The sequence below is a fragment of the Sus scrofa genome, chromosome 1, assembly GCF_054392235.1.
Source record: "Sus scrofa isolate SSC_HxYL_T2T_F1_AM1 chromosome 1, Sscrofa_HxYL_maternal_Yorkshire_Landrace_v2.0, whole genome shotgun sequence".
In the NCBI taxonomy this organism is placed as follows: Eukaryota; Metazoa; Chordata; class Mammalia; order Artiodactyla; family Suidae; genus Sus; species Sus scrofa.
Window position 1 is genome coordinate 209,899,660 of NC_139383.1, and position 17,360 is coordinate 209,917,019.

At 39.3% G+C, this 17,360-nt stretch overlaps 1 protein-coding gene across 50 annotated transcripts in view; it reads left to right on the forward strand.

The window, feature by feature from the left end:
* Positions 1-17,360, forward strand: part of ELAVL2 (ELAV like RNA binding protein 2) — a 172,067-nt gene that overhangs the window by 145,554 nt on the left and 9,153 nt on the right. For all 50 annotated transcript variants that reach the window (XM_084983445.1, XM_084983463.1, XM_084983486.1 and 47 more), the window contains 2 exons: positions 10,655-10,808; positions 14,616-14,841. In XM_084983445.1, coding sequence (XP_084839571.1) covers positions 10,655-10,808; positions 14,616-14,841 — 380 coding nt within the window. The remainder of the gene's footprint in view (positions 1-10,654; positions 10,809-14,615; positions 14,842-17,360) is intronic.

The following is a 17,360-nucleotide window of genomic DNA, read 5'->3' on the forward strand; positions in this document are numbered from 1 at the left end:
TGTTGACCCTTTAATGACAGTAGGATGGTCTTTCCATCATGCTTTGTTTCCAGCAGGCTTTCCAACCCACTCTTCTGCCATTCTCTTACAAAATACTTTTAATATTATGTAATACTGTAATTACAAATTATAATGATATTAGAGTTTTGATAATAGCTTCAGTAGATTTGGCAGAAGCCTTAATTTATTTAATCTTTGAACTGTTTTTCTGTTAAAGTACATACATCTTGTGCCAAATCTCCCTATCTGTATGATTTGATCTCAGAGATACTGGTAATATTTGTGTTTTTTTCTTCCACAAGTTGTGGACTCATAATAATGACCAGTTAATACTCTTGTTATGAGGATCAATTGAGTTAGTATATGTAACATACCCAGAACAATACCTGGCATATGGTAAGCACTTAATAAATATTAGGAGCTATCATTATCTGCACTGTTACATGATTACATATATATGAAATCGTTATATTACAACTATAACATTATTATTGTTCTCTAGTTTTATGTTAATAGTTTTATTATTCCATTTAATCCTGTAAGTCACTGTGTGGTAAGGATTGTCATTAACATCAAATTACAAATAAGGGAGTTCCCGTCATGGTGCAGTGAAAACTAATCTGACTAGGAACCATGAGGTTGTGGGTTTGGTCCGTGGCCTTGCTCAGTGGGTTAAGGATCTGGTGTTGCCATTGAGCTGTGGTGTAGGTCGCAGACATGGCTCAGATCTGGTGTTGCTGTGGCTGTGGTGTAGGCTGGCGGCTACAGCTCCAATTCGACCCCTAGCCTGGGAACCTCCATATGCCATGGGTGAGGCCCTAAAAAGGACAAAAAGACAAAAAAAAATTACAAATAAGGAAATAGAGGCTTCAAGGGACCTAGGGAAACTATTCTGAAATTATGTAACCAGTAAGTGTTAGAGCCAAGACCTGAACTTAGCTCTGTGGGACTCCATGCCCTGCATTTTCACTCCTTAACTTTGGAGAGCTCTTGTACAAGCATCAACAGGCCACTAGTTCAAAATACATTCACTTGTGGCCTGAATTTAACCAGTGGTAGTGCTTTCTCTTTTGCCCTTTAAAGTTTTTTGACCTAATACTAAACAAACGCATGTTTTCCTCAGTTCCAGCCTGTTCATGTGACTTGACATTTCTAAAGATTATGTGGCCATATAAACACAGGTTTGTTTCTCATTTTTTTTTTTTTTTTTGCTATTTCTTGGGCCGCTCCCGCGGCATATGGAGGTTCCCAGGCTAGGGGTCTAATCAGAGCCGTAGCTGCCAGCCTACGCCAGAGCCACAGCAACGCGGGATCTGAGCCGCGTCTTCAACCTACACCACAGCTCACGGCAACGCCGGATCGTTAACCCACTGAGCAAGGGCAGGGATCGAACCCGCAACCTCATGGTTCCTAGTCGGATTTGTCAACCACTGCGCCACGACGGGAACTCCGTGTTTCTCATTTTTAATATTGAAAAATAAGGTAGTCTTGGAGTTCCATTGTGGCTCGGTGGTAACGAACCTGACTGGTGTCCATGAGGACGAGGGTTCGATCCCTGGCCTCGCTCAGTGGGTTAAGGATCCTGTGTTACTGAGAGCTGTGGTGTAGACTGCAGACATGGCACGGATCTGGCATTCCTGTGGCTATGGTGTAGACCAGCAGCTACAGCTCCGATTCTACCCCTAACCTGGGAACTTCCTTATGCCATGGGGGCGGCCCTAAAAAGACCAAAAAAAAAGGGGGGGGGGAGTCTGCTTTCTTAACCACTATTAAAAACATCCTAATACAGAGAGAATAGAAAAGGACTCTTAATGGTTACAGCTGAAACCCATCTATTTTTTTCTCATGCCACTTTCTAAAATTTAAATGGTCTAAGTGAAGGTATGGGATTGGAAATGGAATATGGAGCATTTTGATTGAGGGGTTCCTGCTTAGACCCTGTAATGACTTAATCTACCACCCCTGCAGTAGTGGATAGGATTTCATCACCCAACCACATTCAAATACCATATCTACTACCATTGCTCAATGTGCATTTTATTTTTTGTTAAGTTCTTTGTGTATGAAGACCTTGAGAAATTTGGAAGGCATTTGTGGCCTCTCAAAGTTGAATTGCAAGAATATCTTTACCATGAACTTCCTCTTTGGCCTTATTGGCATGAGCGTCCATGCTGAATTGACTGTGTATTGTTACAACCAAAGCAGAAGCAATAATAAAAGGACAGTTATCTGCCAGCTATGTTAGTTTAATAAAAAAATGAAGATCTCTCTCAGGACAACCTATTTGGACCCTCATTTAATTGATACACATGGGTGAAACTGTTAGGGTAACATTTAATAAACTCTGTTTAATACAGCTTTTCAGAAGGTGTTTAGGATGTCTAGGACAAGGAAGTCTAATTTGTCAATTCCTTCGTTTATAATTAGTTAGTACAAATTTTATAAGCAGTGTATTTTGTTTTTCTGTGGCTCTTTAGTAGTTCTAGTATTGTTTTCAACAATGCCGTATGTGATTACTTACTCTTACATTATTCTTCATCTTAAGTTGGATATAAGAACTAGCTGCTTTGAATTTTAATACTGTTGCACTACAACTTGGAAATAATGTGAAGCTAGGAAAGTCTCTCTAGTGTAAAACAACCAGTTGCTATTTTCCCTTTATGTTAAATGATGTGTAATTTTTTTTTTAAGGAAGGTGGGTAAAGCACTAGTCTCAGGATTCTTTTTTTTTTATTTTTTTTTTATTTTTTATTTTTTTTGTCTTTTCTAGGGCTGCACCCATGGCATATGGAGGTTCCCAGGCTAGGGGTCGAATTGGAGCTGTAGCCGCCAGCCTACACCACAGCCACAGCTATGCCAGATGAGCCACGTCTGCGACCTACACCACAGCTCACGGCAATGCCGGATCCTTAACCCACTGAGCAAGGCCAGGGATCTAACCTCATGGTTCCTAGTCGGATTTGTTAACCGCTGAGCCATGACGGGAACTCCTGTGGATTCTTACTTTGATTTTTCTCTTGTCAACCTCTGTCACCTGTATTAGATTTTTCTCACATCTCTCCTAAATAATTCTCAGGCACTACTAGTAGAAGAAATATAGAAACTATCCTAAGGGAAAAACTCATTTGATATATTTCAGATTTCCTTATGCATGTATAAGAAAAAAAAGTCGGTAAAGTTAAGGGTTTTTCTTTCTTGAATGTCTTGTCTGGTCTCTCTTTGTTAATGTCTACTAACCTCGGCAATAACTGTTATTTCTCTAGAAACTTAAATGATTTCTGACTGTGTTGGCGGCCAGTGGTGTAATCTATAGTCTATGCACAAAGTACTATCACATAGGATTTTTGGTATATTAGCAGATTATGGACTCTCCTTTAACTTTCTAGACAAGATTTCCAGAATAAAGTCTTCTCAATTAGTATGTAATGATGAATTGTCTTTATTACAGTAAATGTATGGTAGGTACTTGGGTGTACAGAATAGGATAGACAAGCCTTCGTATTTTAAGGAGTTAAGCCAGTCACAAGACAGGCCAACAGAGGAGGACATCCTGGTTTTCCTCAGTGTTTAAGAGAATAAGGCATAAATGCAGTGTGGGCACAGGTAAGGGGTACCCAACTCAGATTAGAATGGAGAGGATAGATGAGAGTTGACTTCAGGGAATAGGTGATGCTCATGCAGAGTCTGAGCTGATGAAAATTTAGATGGGTGGAAAGCAGCTTACACTAATACAGGGAAGTGAGAACAGGAAGCTTGGGGAAACTACTGAAGATTGTGTGTTTATATAGAAGAGGTAGTCAGTGCCCTGAGCATAAAAAACTAAGAAAGCTGAAATTACTCTTCAGCATTAGGAGGCCCCTGGAGAGATTTTTCAGCACAGGAAATAATATGATCAAATGTATTTTGTGATATCTCTGAACTTCACGTTTGAATCAAAATAATCTTATGTAGACTGAAAGCATTCAACCAACCCAGTCTCAATAAGATTTGAGGTACCATGTAAGTTTTCCACTAATGTACTATTCTGCATTCTGTATCTTGGAATACCTTTTAAAGGCACCTGCCCTCTAATCTATAATACCTTTTTTAAGTCTTCCCGTTAGGTGTGATTATTAGCTCCACACTTGCTAAAGCTGATCTTTAATTTCTTAGGGACTTATTTCTGTATGCTTTGTTCTCTCGAGTTTATTTATTTGCACCCTCTGTGAAACATGCTTGTCTTTATGCAAAACCTAATCTTGGACTGATATGTATGTCTTGGTGTGTGTGTTTGAGATCTGTTCCTGGTAAGGTTTTGCATTTAGAAGTAGATCAAAGGACACTTCTTCCTTTTTGGTGGGTTTTGATGTCTGTGGCCTGAATTGTGGTTAGAGGGCACATCTTTCTGTGTGTTTCTGAGCTCTCTTGGAGGCCCAGTGTAGCCCCCTGCCTATAAAGCCTTGATGCTTTCACAAGACCTTTGCTACTGCCTGCTGGAGTTGGAGCTAATTTTTATTTAGTAATAGTCATTTTTTTCTCAGTCCCATCAAGACTTCATTTTTTTGATATGAACAACAATTAAGTCTTGGTTTAAATAGACCTAACTATGACCTTGTCCATGCTTTTCAGCTGAAGAGATTGAATGGAGCTTTTTTTTTTTTTTTTTTTTTTTTTTTGAAGTGGCAAGTATCTAATTTTCAGGTTTAATGTTTGTAGTCCTGGGTTAGTAATTGACATGTGATAGAAATTGTTCAATGGTGATCTTGTCAGTGGGAGATTTTTTTCAGATGTCCTTAGTTTAATAAAGAAGGGATTGCTTCATTCATTTATAGTCCTTATCACTTTAATCTGTTGGTATTAATGTCCACTCTCACTGATCTTCCCGCTGACGAAACAAAATTGAGAGCAGTTGTACTTTTGGACAAAAATGTTTAGATAAACTTGTGATGCACAGAGATTTTAAACTTTACTATGGGCTTATAGTAAAGGACCAGTTCTTATCCCCAAGATATTTTCCCTATTTCTTATCTCTAAGATATTTTCATTCCTTTTAGTTCTGTGTATTTTGATTAACTTGTGTTTTGATAGCTCATTCTTAGTATATGTGTTATTGTCCTTGAATGTTTAATGTATAATTAGTTTTAGTTGCTGATGAAGAAATGACTTTTTAATTGCAGGGAATATACTGTGTCTCAAACTATTCCATTTATGAGACCTAATTACTTTGATAAATCTATTTTTATCTCTATTTTGTCCAGTCTCATCTCATTTGTGAAGAACAGTTTGAGAAGCCATTGGCTTGAGCATTTATTTGCCTGGTACTTCTGACTACCTCCCTCCCTTTCCCCTCAAGTAATCTCAAAATTCCTTGTCTTTGTTTATTATATTACTTGTAAGGTTGTGAGGAATTACAGAATAAACCTGAGTTTTAAATTGCTATCTTTGGAGAAGATTGGTGTTCAGTGTTGTACTATCTGTATCATCTTTAAATATTTAAATTGCAGACTCTGGCTGCCTCTTAAATTAGATCCTTCATTTAGTGGTTTTGACATTTCATAACCTTGCTCCTCAGGCATTAAATATTCACCTGTTTAAATGGCAGTGAAAATACAAAATCCAAACCTATCTATTAATCCAGTGAATGTAGATTGGAGAACAGCTTGCAGTTGGTGAAGGAAGAAGCTGTTTTGATCCCACTGGAATATGTGCCTAAGGTTCATTGTATTGAAGTTTTTCTGATACACAATTTGCCCTAAAACAAAAGTGTCTCTTGAGTCTTCTCTAAGAGATTTCATTGTAATCTTGAGGAACCACAAAGACTTAACACCCAGGTTTCAGGTAGCTCAAGAGTGGTTCACTAGGTAAGTATCAAAGCAGGGTACCATTATGAGCTCCAGATCCATAGAAAAATTATAATCAAGAATTGCTGTTAACTGCCAAATACAAAATTAGGTCTGGAACCTGATTTGAATCTCCAGAGTACAAGTCCTCATCCCACTGCAAGTCTTCTTCCTTCTTAGGTTTAAGTATATTTTCTGTTTATAATCCTTTGAGGTAGAAGAAGAGGAAGTATTTTCCGTTTCCTGGAAAGGAGGATATTGCTGACACTGGTATCCTTGATAGAGCAGGGCAGGATGTGTGTATTGGGGGGGCTGCTTTAATTCCAGAAAACAGTAAAGGTGTAGGGGGTGACATAGCATGCATGTTGGTCTGGGAGGAGGGAAGTTGCCCTTCTTTCATCTTCAACTCCTGGAAGTAGGCAGGGGGTGGGAGTGGGTCATTGCTCATTTAATGACATTCTAAGAACAAGAAAGTAATAAAATAAATTTCAGAATCCTGATTATGATGTGTAGTTTCTCCAGTTAATCACAATTAATGGCCACTCATTGGGAGAAATTACTTTAAAAAAAATAGTAATGGAACAATGAAATAAACAATTTTTGATTTAACTGTAATCTCTAGTGCCATCCTGTTCCGCTATCTATGCTGTTTCTGTGTGTACATGTGTTTAAGAAACAAACAAAGAGTTCCCATCTTGGCTCACTGGTAATGAACCTGACTAGTATCCATGAGGACGCGGGTTTGATCCCTGGCCTTGCTCAATGGTTTAAGAATCCGGTGTTGCCATGAACTGTGGTGTCGGTCACAAACATGGCTTGGATCCCCCATGGCTATGGCTGTGGCTGTGGCATAGGCCAGCAGCTGCAGCTCCGATTCTACCCCTAGCCTGGAAGCTTCCATATGCTGTGGGTACAGCCCTATAAAGACACACACATACAAAAAAGAAAAAAGAAACACTCAAGATTCATTAAATTTTTCCAAACTCAGAACAAGTACACTGATAAGCTGGTTGTTATAACGTGGTATTGTGGCAAGAAAACTGGACAAGGAGACAAGGACATGGGTTCAGAAGATCAGAATTTGAATCCACGGTTCAGCACTTGTTGTGTATAACCTTAGGGTCTGTTTTCCCAGCTGCCAAATACTAATGTGTGCCTTACCTACCTCACAGTGTTGTTGCAAGGCGCAAAATACTGTATTTGAAAATGCTTTATGAATGATGAAAACCCCTAAGTGTAAGTTAAATGGAAGTATTGTTACCACCTGCATTTCCATATAGTCTAGTCACCCCTGTCCTGCCCGTGATGATAGGAACCAGTTCTTTGACAAAGTTGCTGTAAACAGTGTCTTGAGAAGGTTTGGTATTGGTTCTTGGAGCTGTTTTTTTTTTTTTTTTTTTAATTATTATTTTATTTTTTGTCTTTTTGCTATTTCTTGGGCCGCTCCCGCGGCATATGGAGGTTCCCAGGCTAGGGGTCGAATCGGAGCTGTAGCCACCGGCCTACGCCAGAGCCACAGCAACGCGGGATCCGAGCTGCGTCTGCAACCTACACCACAGCTCACGGCAACGCTGGATCGTTAACCCACTGAGCAAGGGCAGGGATCGAACCCACAACCTCATGGTTCCTAGTCGGATTCGTTAACCACTGCGCCACGACGGGAACTCCTGGAGCTGTTTTAATATAAGCTGTGTTCTGAAAGTGGACCTGGAATTTGTTTTTAATCAGATTAAGACATGCAGACATATACATGATTCTTATGGAGGAAGATGTTTATACTTAGAGATTTCTAGAACCAGGAGACACAACATACCATGCAGGGCCACATGAGGAAGCACCAGGGATAGTGAGGAGGCAGAGGGGAGAGGGCAAAGCATGGCCCAGAGCCTTTATTGGGGTCCTAGTAGAAAGCTAAGGACAGGGCAGGTACACTGGGTAAATTTAGAGCATCAGAGGGTTTGAATAATTTTCGAGGGCTCAGGCTATGGGGCTGGTTCCTGATTGTCTGATACCTGGCTCTAGGGTGAGTTTAGAGCAAGGTAAATACTGGCTTGGTGTGAGGGTTTGATAAAGGAGATAGGGATGTGGGCTCTGGTTTGCTTGGTTTGTGTATTAAAGGTACTTTCACCAGGGGAGTGAGTCATTTACTATCTGTAGGTTTAGCTAGTCTTGGGAGCGGCAGTCTCTCAAGGATAAAGGCCATAAATGCCAGAACATCCAGAATACAGAAGACAAGAAAATACGGTCACTTCAAGTTGGAAATTAAGGAAGCAGTATGAACCAAAGACCCATACATTGAAGGAAAAAAAAATGCAGATAACATAACTGACCCAAGTGTGTTTTCAAAGCTTTTACATAAGCACTAAATATAAACCCGTTTTCCTAAATATATTTTAGGATAACTTTTAAAACACTCCACCCACACTCCTCTGAAATGTACAAAGCAGTGAATGTCACTGCATGAGTAAATTATTCTGGAACACAGCAATGGACTCAGGTTACACTCAACTGTAATAGTCTGTGTCTTTGCATCTACATTCTCAGATGCATATAGAGGTAAATATTTATAATGTAGTCACCTGAGTTTTTACCCCTATGCCGATAGCATTTTATGCAGATTAGAGATTATTGTATTGTTCCAATTAAACATACAAAGAAGGTACCAGTATGTGGAAGTAGACAAAGAATTTGTTCCAGAGCCCTTAATGAATTAAACCTAGTTTTGAGCCCAGGCATGTTGGTTAGAGAGATGTTACCTTTAGTTACTGTTACCCTGCCTCACGTCCTGCTTGAACTTGTGTTGAGGCTGCCTGCTTCATCAGTCATTGGAAGCTAACCTCCTAATGCTGAACATGTAGAGGTGCTTACTCTGTTGCCCATGGGAAGTGGCTCTTCATAAAGGAAACACGTTAGTCACAGGATCTGGAGCAGACTAACAGCTGACTCGTTGAGAGCTCCCTGCCACTGAAATAAAACCTTGAAGTCCTAGATTCTAAGGGAGTCTGAGTACTGAGATTTTAGTTTACTCAGATAATTAAGGATTGTAATTTAGAGAGAAATTTGGTATTAGTGAATGTACATTACTGAATGCACATATTCATTTGCTTTATCTTTTTATCAGTTTTTAGCCATCTCAAGACTAGCTTCCATTTGAATTATTTTGATCACTTAGAAATTTCTTTCATTTCCTAATTTTCACTTACATTTAAGTTCCCCAATCTTCATGATTCTTAAGTGTTTAGGCATACAGGAAAAAGAGTAGTATGTGAGTAGTTATCTTCTCTCCACCACTATTCCAAATTCCTTGTGTCTGTAGTTCAGGAAAATGCTAATGTGCCTTCCAGATCCAGCTTTTGGAAAATCAGGTGTATTTTCACTTATTAATGAGTAAACTTTTTGAATAAAGGGTAAGGGTATAAAATGTTAATACTCTGGGAGTAGGGGTGAAAGATAGTAGCACCTTTATTAAACCTGTCTTTTTTTTTTTTTTTTTTTTCTTCTGGAAAGCCAAAAAAAAAAGGAAGGAAAACAAGAAAAAGAACGAGTGATAGCATAAACCTGTGGACAAAATTGAAAGTATGAAGAAAAAAATTAGTGTTTCATACCAAATAGTAAAAACTGTTTAAATTGCAGAGCTATTTTTTGTTTGTTTTTGCAGTAAGCAGTGATCTAGATTAAAGGTGGATACAAAGGGCTACCCTGAATAGGCAGAAGTTACCCTGTCTTGGCAGCCACTAAATCAAACTCAGGAGCTAGACTCATTGGCCATCTGATGAGTGGTCTAGCAATTGGGGTGTCTTGTGAAGTTTCTGTCCTCATAGTCTGGCCCAAAGAGCTTACTGTTAAACTAAAGGAAATGGGGTCAGGAATAATGCATGAGACTTAGAGCTATCTTAAAATTGGCAGAAATAGGTTGTAGGCAGAGAGCAGTTGATTACAATTTGGCCAAGATTGAGATGACTGGATGAACTCTCCTTTGAATGCTGTGTGCCTTATAAGCTCTTGTAGACCTGTGAGATCAGTGGGGTATCAGATGGACTAAATCAGCACATATGATGTGCTGTGATGCTGAGGATTCAGTGATAAGAGAGGCAGATACAGCTCCCTCCTTCGTTGTGTTTATGTGAAGAATGTTGATGATAAACAAATACACAGGGACTTAGTTTATCTTCTGTCCTTGTAGAATTTTGGGCACTATATTACCAGCAGTGGGAAACTGTTTAAAAGGCTTCATAAAAATGGCAGGTAAAGTAAAAAACTCAATAAACAGACTTAAGACCTTTTGAAAATCAAGATTAAAGAGATTTGTGGACGGAAGATGATAGACAAAACGATACGGGGAATATAGTTCTTTCATACCTAAACTTCTGGGAATTTAAGGGTGATTGCTATTTTGGAATAAATCAAAAGGGCATATGTATAATAAATTCTTGAGAAACTTTGTACCACCCACCCACAACCCCCGAGATGGGAGAGATGCAAAAACAGGTCACACAGATGTGTCAGATGAATTTAGAGTCCTTAAATTTAATCATTTGATTGAGCCTAATCCATAGTTTATGGGGCTAGCCCCCTTGAGGAAAACATATTACCGTGCTCTGGGCACCACTGGACTGTTTTTAACACTTAGAATCCTAGGGTACCAACTATCTTTTCTCTGCTCAAGGGAATGGTGTTTCCCATTTGTCAAGAATTTCTCCAGAAATAAGTGAAATAGTTCATGCTGGACTCAGTGTTTGTTTCTATAGAAAAGCTGCCAAGCAACTTGAGGAAGTTTTTCAGTTTTGGAAGGGAGGTCATTGAGTGTGCAAATACATTTCATTGCCCTTTTCCAGGTTTCCTATGCTCGCCCAAGCTCAGCTTCTATCAGAGATGCAAATTTGTACGTCAGTGGACTTCCGAAGACAATGACCCAGAAGGAGTTGGAACAACTTTTTTCACAATATGGACGCATTATTACTTCTCGTATTCTTGTTGACCAGGTCACTGGTAAGTAGGCAGCTGCTCTGGACAATCTCTTATGCTCTCTAACTGGCAGATTATGAGATATTCTGCCTTCCCATATCGCAGTTTTGCCTCTAGAGTACATTAAAGGTATGTGTGGCCACAAAATGCAGTTTTCTGCTGGACCTGTTCATAAAAATGAGTGGGTAAGAACAGATTGTGGGAAGTTTCCACCATGGTGCAGCAGGTTAAGGGTCAAGCATTGTCACTGCAGTGACTCCGGTCGCTGCTGTGGTATGGGTTTGATGCCTGCCCTGGAAACTTCCACATGCTGCAGGCATGGGGGAAAAAAAAAAAAGAGTAGATTCTGGAGTGTGTGAGCATGCTAGAGTCATTTCCTCCCTGAAGGCGCAGGTTTGGAGCCTGTGTCATAGCTTATGAAAAATTTATAAGTATAATTATTACATATAAGTTATTATAAATAATCTTCATTTCTAAGCTGCTCCATGAAAAAAGCCCCGTCCTCCTTATAAGGTACTAATAATTTTGTGAAAGGTATAGTTCAATGCAGTTAATTCTCCAAGGGAGGATTACACTACACGTACACTGGTGATTGCTGTTAAGGCTACTTTTCAGCTCCATGCTATATTGTATAGATGTGTGGAAGAGTTTGAAGTTTTGAATGTAAAATATTTATTTAATGCCTTTATGTAACTTCTAAGCAAACCAAAATAAGACTAATACATTTATTAAATATTTTGTATGTGAGGGATGTCTCCTGCTAATAAAGCTTTTAGTTAAAAACTAGCAATATAGATTTGATTATGGATCTTTAAAAAAGTACAGGTACATTTTTCTGTTGTAAAAGCAATTTTATCTTTTTAAAACATATTGAGATAAGAAAAACATGGTAAGGAGGGGAAAAAGTCACCTATAATACCATATACTCGATCAGTCCCATTAAGATTTTCTGGGTGGTTTTCTTTTTCTTTTTTCCTTTCTTCTTCTTCTTTTTTCTCTGTGTTTCTTCCATCTCTACTCCTTAATTCTCCCTATTCTCTTTCTCTCTATCCTTTTCCTTCTCTGTCATAATTATAATACGACTGGAGATGTGTTGTGCATTACAGTGTGTGATTGTTTTTTTAAAGAAACAATGGACCATAGAATAAAATGACTTTTTTAATTCAGGTGAATGTCAATTTAGTTGATCTAAATTCGATGAGACATAGCCTATGTTATCCCCCTTCTGTCCTCTTCATTAGCCTTTCATAGACTGTAAGTACCATGCTTTTGAGTTCTGAGTAACATGCTATCTACCATCATACTCATGCTTGGGAGACTGGTCTATAGGTTTTGCTCTATGGAGAATATTTAGTCATTTAGTCCAGTGAGGGTATATAAAACTGTAGTCTTCTTAGCTACATTTCATAATTCTGTCATAGTGCATTAAATCATGCAGACTGCTAATGGAGTTAAATAGAAATCCAGCCCTCACAATCCAGATATACTGGTTTAGAGCAACAAAAATGGTCTTTTATTTTATTCATGTTATTCATGCTTTTTAATTCGTATATTCTCAGTGAGGACTTAATGAAGTCAAAAGTAAATTTCACCTGTGGTACCGAAAGCCCATCTCTTAACTACAAGTCCATCCTGAGTATTTGGGCTGACAGGTGCACTTATCTCGCCATGTCCTGGTTTGGTCAGTGGTTCTCAAGCGTGGTCCTACACCTGCAGTATCAGCATCTTCCTGGAGCCTCGTTAGAAATGCGTGGTCTTGGGCTCCACCCAAAACCTGATGAATAAAACTGTTAAGAGTGGGCATTTTACCAAACCCTTTGGGTTATTTATTTATTTATTGCTTTTTAGGGCTGCACATATGGCATAATGGATGGTCCCAGGCTTGGGGTCGAATCAGAGCTGCAGCTGCTGACCTATACCACAGCCATAGCAATGCCAGATGAGAGGCTGTTTGAGACCCACACCACAGCTCACAGCAACACCGGATCCTTAACTCACTGATCGAGGCCAGGGATTGAAGCCACATCCTAACATGAATGCTTGTTGGATTCATTACTGTTGTGCTGCATCAGGAACTCCTTTTGGGGTATTTTGATGCATGCTCAAGTTTGAGGACCATAGGTTTAGATAACTCATCCTGTATGGAGGCTGTTTCATGACTTTATGGAATAGTCAAGTCCTAGGGGTTATTAAATTTTTTTGTCTTTTTTTTTAGGGCCATGGCATATGGAGGTTCTCAGGCTAGGTGTCGAATTGGAGCTGTATCTGCTGGCCTACACCACAGCTCATGGCAACACCAGATCCTTAACCCACTGAGCAAGGCCAAGGATTGAACCTGTGTCCTCATGGATGTTAGTCAGATTCGTTTCTGCTGAGCCATGACGGGAACTCTGTGGTTACTGATTCTTAATAGGAGCTAGTAGATAACTAAAAGGATGGATTTGCTGTCATTTTACCATTTCATCTTTATACTTACAACTCTCATTGTGAAATTAGCCACGTTACCAAAAATGAAAAATCTTGCAATTCTGTTATTCAGCCATCAGGTGGTAATAATGTGCAGCACGTACAGCTTAAATACAAAAGGTAAAGTGATATAGGTCCTGTCCGCTATACGTATATATGAGATAACACCTTATCTACCTTAGAGTAAAATTCTAAGCCATTCGGCTTGCACAGTGTTAATTATAAAGCAAGTAGATCTTCATTCTGTTGTTTTAAAATTCTTGTCAATCATGATGGTCTAGTGCATTTTCTCAGCCCATCTTTCTTAATAACCTCTCACTCCTTTCTTCAATCATCTAGGCTTTTCTAGCAACTTATCCCAAGCTCGTACCGCTACTACCAATTTGCTTGCCAAGAAAGTCTTTCCCTGCAACTGCTTATCTCATGATGGCCAGCTCTGGCCACCCCAAATAGCCTGTTAAGCTAATTAAATGGAATGAGTTGGGCTTCCTGCTACCATTTCTCAAAAGCTGGACAGGTATTTGGCCATCTCTCTGCTTTCCCATTCTTGTCTCTCAAAGTGCAGAGAGCATGAGCCAGGGAATGGCATTTTGTAGTTAGAAGTAATGCTGCCAAAGAAAGAAAGCTTTGAGGCCTGACTTCTGTCTTACTTATTTTTAAATTCTACATCCTCTTTTACCTCCTTTTTAGCATTTAATATTATTCCTCTAATAAAGATCAGCCAGTTAAAAGCAGTGGGGGAGCTTCGGGGAACCAGAAATGCTTCTTCAGGCAATTTTCTTAAAGGGTCGATATCCCATATAATATTACTAAGTAGAGTTTTATTATTTAAAAATTTAGCTGAAATAATATATTTTTTACTACTGTGCAAATATTTTTAGCATAGCTTTTTAGCATTTTTGGCAAATGGCTGGTTCTTTTCTCCTTATTAGAAGAAAAGGTGCTCCTGTGCCCTTGATTTCTGAACTGTTTGTCCAATAGCATAATTTGAAAAATCAACTCAGGCATACTGTTGACATTACTAGAGAGTGTGAGTGTATGAGAGGGAGAAAAGAAGGCAGGAAAGAAAACATGGATATGCTTGTGTGCTTTCTCTTCTTCTTGGTAGGCATGTGATAATGGACTTTAAATGCATTAATTTTAATTAATGCATTTCATGCATTAAAAGACCCACAAAATTGTAATGCTTGACTGAATTACTGCTAAGTAAAGGTAAAACTTTCCTCCTCCTGTGATTTTTGCTGGCAGATGTTATATGTGGGTGAAAATATGTTCTTGAGAAGGAAAATTAATTTATCCTTTCTTCTCTCCCTCCTGTCTCCTTCCACTCCCTCTTTCCCAAATCCTTACCCACATCTACCATAGGCATATCAAGGGGTGTAGGGTTTATTCGATTTGACAAGCGGATTGAGGCAGAAGAAGCTATCAAAGGCCTAAATGGCCAGAAACCTCCTGGTGCCACAGAGCCAATCACTGTAAAGTTTGCTAATAATCCAAGCCAAAAAACCAATCAGGCCATCCTTTCCCAGCTGTACCAGTCTCCAAACAGAAGGTATCCAGGACCACTAGCTCAGCAGGCACAGCGTTTTAGGTAAGTCTGGTCTGATTCTTACGCCCAGCTACTCAACTCAGAACTTTCAGGTTCACTGTCCAGTATTTTATTGACAGGATCTCTGATTTGCTATTATTGGTGTTGTTTTCTTTCTTTCTTTTTCTTATGGGCACAGAGAAGACCTACTTGGGGTTTGCTAACTTGCTACTTGGGTTGGCCTTTTGCTAATATCCAGGGTGGGGACAAAACCAATCTACACCAGTGGTTCTTAGCAGGGAGTAATTTTGCCCCTCTGGGGGCATTGGCAGTGTCCGGAGACATTTATGTTGGGATAACTGGGGTGGGTGTGCCACTAGCCTCTGGTGGGTCAAAGCCTGGGGTGCTCCTAGTCATCCCAGTATACAATGTAGCCACCACCACCAACAGATTACCCTGCCCGAAATATCACTAGTGCCAAGGTCGAGAAACCCCCGACCTATAGAGTGTGGAGGTCTTCTTAACTGTCTCCAGTGCTTCCAATTTCTTCATTTTAGTTTTTTTCTTGATAGGATCATACTCTTGTGTTTTAATTTTTAGGTCAAGCTCTTTCAGTTACTTTGTTTTATAGTATGTGCACCACTAAGGATATGTAACGTGATTATGTTACATTTTTATAAATAGGCCCCTCTCCCCCCTTTAAAATTTTATTCCTTTGAGTTTAGGGGTTGGCAAACTTCTGTAAAGGTTCAGATAGTAAATTTTAGACTTTGTGAGTCACAGTCTCTGATGAGTGCTTTTTTTTAAAGAACTTATTATTGTTTTTGGTCTTTTTGTCTTTTTAGGGCCATACCCACGGCATCTGGAGGTTCCCAGGCTAGAGGGTCGAATCGGAGTTACAGCTGCTGGCCTGTGCCACAGCCACAGCAATGCCAGATCCGAGCCACATCTGCGATCCACACCACAGCTCATGGCAACGCTGTGTCCTTAACCCACTGAGTGAGGCCAGGGATCTAACCCGCAACCTCATGGTTTCTAGTTGGATTCATTTCCATTGCACCACGATGGGAATTCTTTTTTTTTTTTTTAAAGCCAACTCTTTTAAAATGTAAAAACCATTCTTAGTTCCTGAGCTCTAGAGAAACAGATGGTAGTCTGAGTTTGGCCTGTGGGTGGTAGTTTTCTAACCTCTGTATAGTCCATAGAGTGACCATGCATAGCCCAAAGCAGATATTCTATTCCATAGATGGGTATAAATATTGTAATTTTTCAAGTTTTATTCTAATACTGGGACAACAACCAGATCGAGTCATTTAAAAAAAAAAAAAGAATCCCAGAGTTCCTGTCGTGGCACAGCGGAAATGAATCCAACTAGGAACCATGAGGTTTCAGGTTTGATCCCTGGCCTTGCTCAGCCGATCAAGGATCTGGTATTGCCGTGAGCTGTGGTGTAGGTCACAGACAGGGCTCATATCTGGTGTTGCTGTGACTGTGGTGTAGCTCCGATTGGACCCCTAGCCTGGGAACCTCCATATACTACGGGTGCGGCCCTAAAAAGACCAAAAAAAAAAAAAAAAAGCCTAATCTGCATGTGAGAAGAATGGTGACTTTTAGATATTAAACGGAGCCCAGAGACATAAGCAGTTTTTATTTTTTAGAACACTTTTAATATCCTTTTTGGCCATATGGTATACTGCAGCCATAATGTCACCTAACCTCCATGTTAGTATTTTTTTATTTTGATTTTTTAATCGCAAGTGCGTATCAATTTTATTTCTTTGCTGAGGGAGAATAGTTAATTACCAAAAATAGAATCACAAATTTAGCTTAATAAAGAGTTATGTTTTCTAGCTTAAAACACATGCATTTTTTTTTTCATATGTGTGTTGAAGAGTGTGAGGATAAAACCAGTCAGATATCTCCTTTTAAAACAATAATTATATCATGTAAGATATGAGAGGGAAATTTTCCATAAATACACTGTATATTTCCTACATAGGGTGTGTTTCGCCCTGGGAGCAGAGGTTGTCCTCTTTGAAGGGCTTCATTTGGAACTGGATGCCTTGGTGCCCAGTTGACTGAGCCTTGTGTTCACTTCACTCTCTCCTTTAACTTTGCAAGGTTTAAAAACAGCATTTGCGGAAAGGAAACACTGTCACTTTGGAGTATGGTGGTTTGTAGTGGTGACTGGTCTAGAGGAAGAGATGCATGGAGCTGCTTGATGCTTGCCCTTGTAGACTAAAATTTCACGGAGTCATTTCTTAGCTCTGCCTGTAGGTTTCCTCTGTGGCATCTTAAGTGAGTAATATTTTTGGCACATTTCGCACAGACATGCTTGAAGGAATTTTTGAGTTGTTTCCTAGGCAGCCTATCCAGTTAACTTCAGAGCTCTTTGGGGCCTGGAAAAGAATTTTGAGTTTAGTTAGAGAAATGCTCTTTGGAACTTGTTGATTTTAATGCCTTGAAAATAGATGATTGATATCAGTTGACAGCTGTATTAATTTAAATTGTTATTTTTGGTGTTTCACAGGTTAAGCTCTTGTTTTGTTTTATGATAGCTATTAAGTAAAACTGTGTTCTTA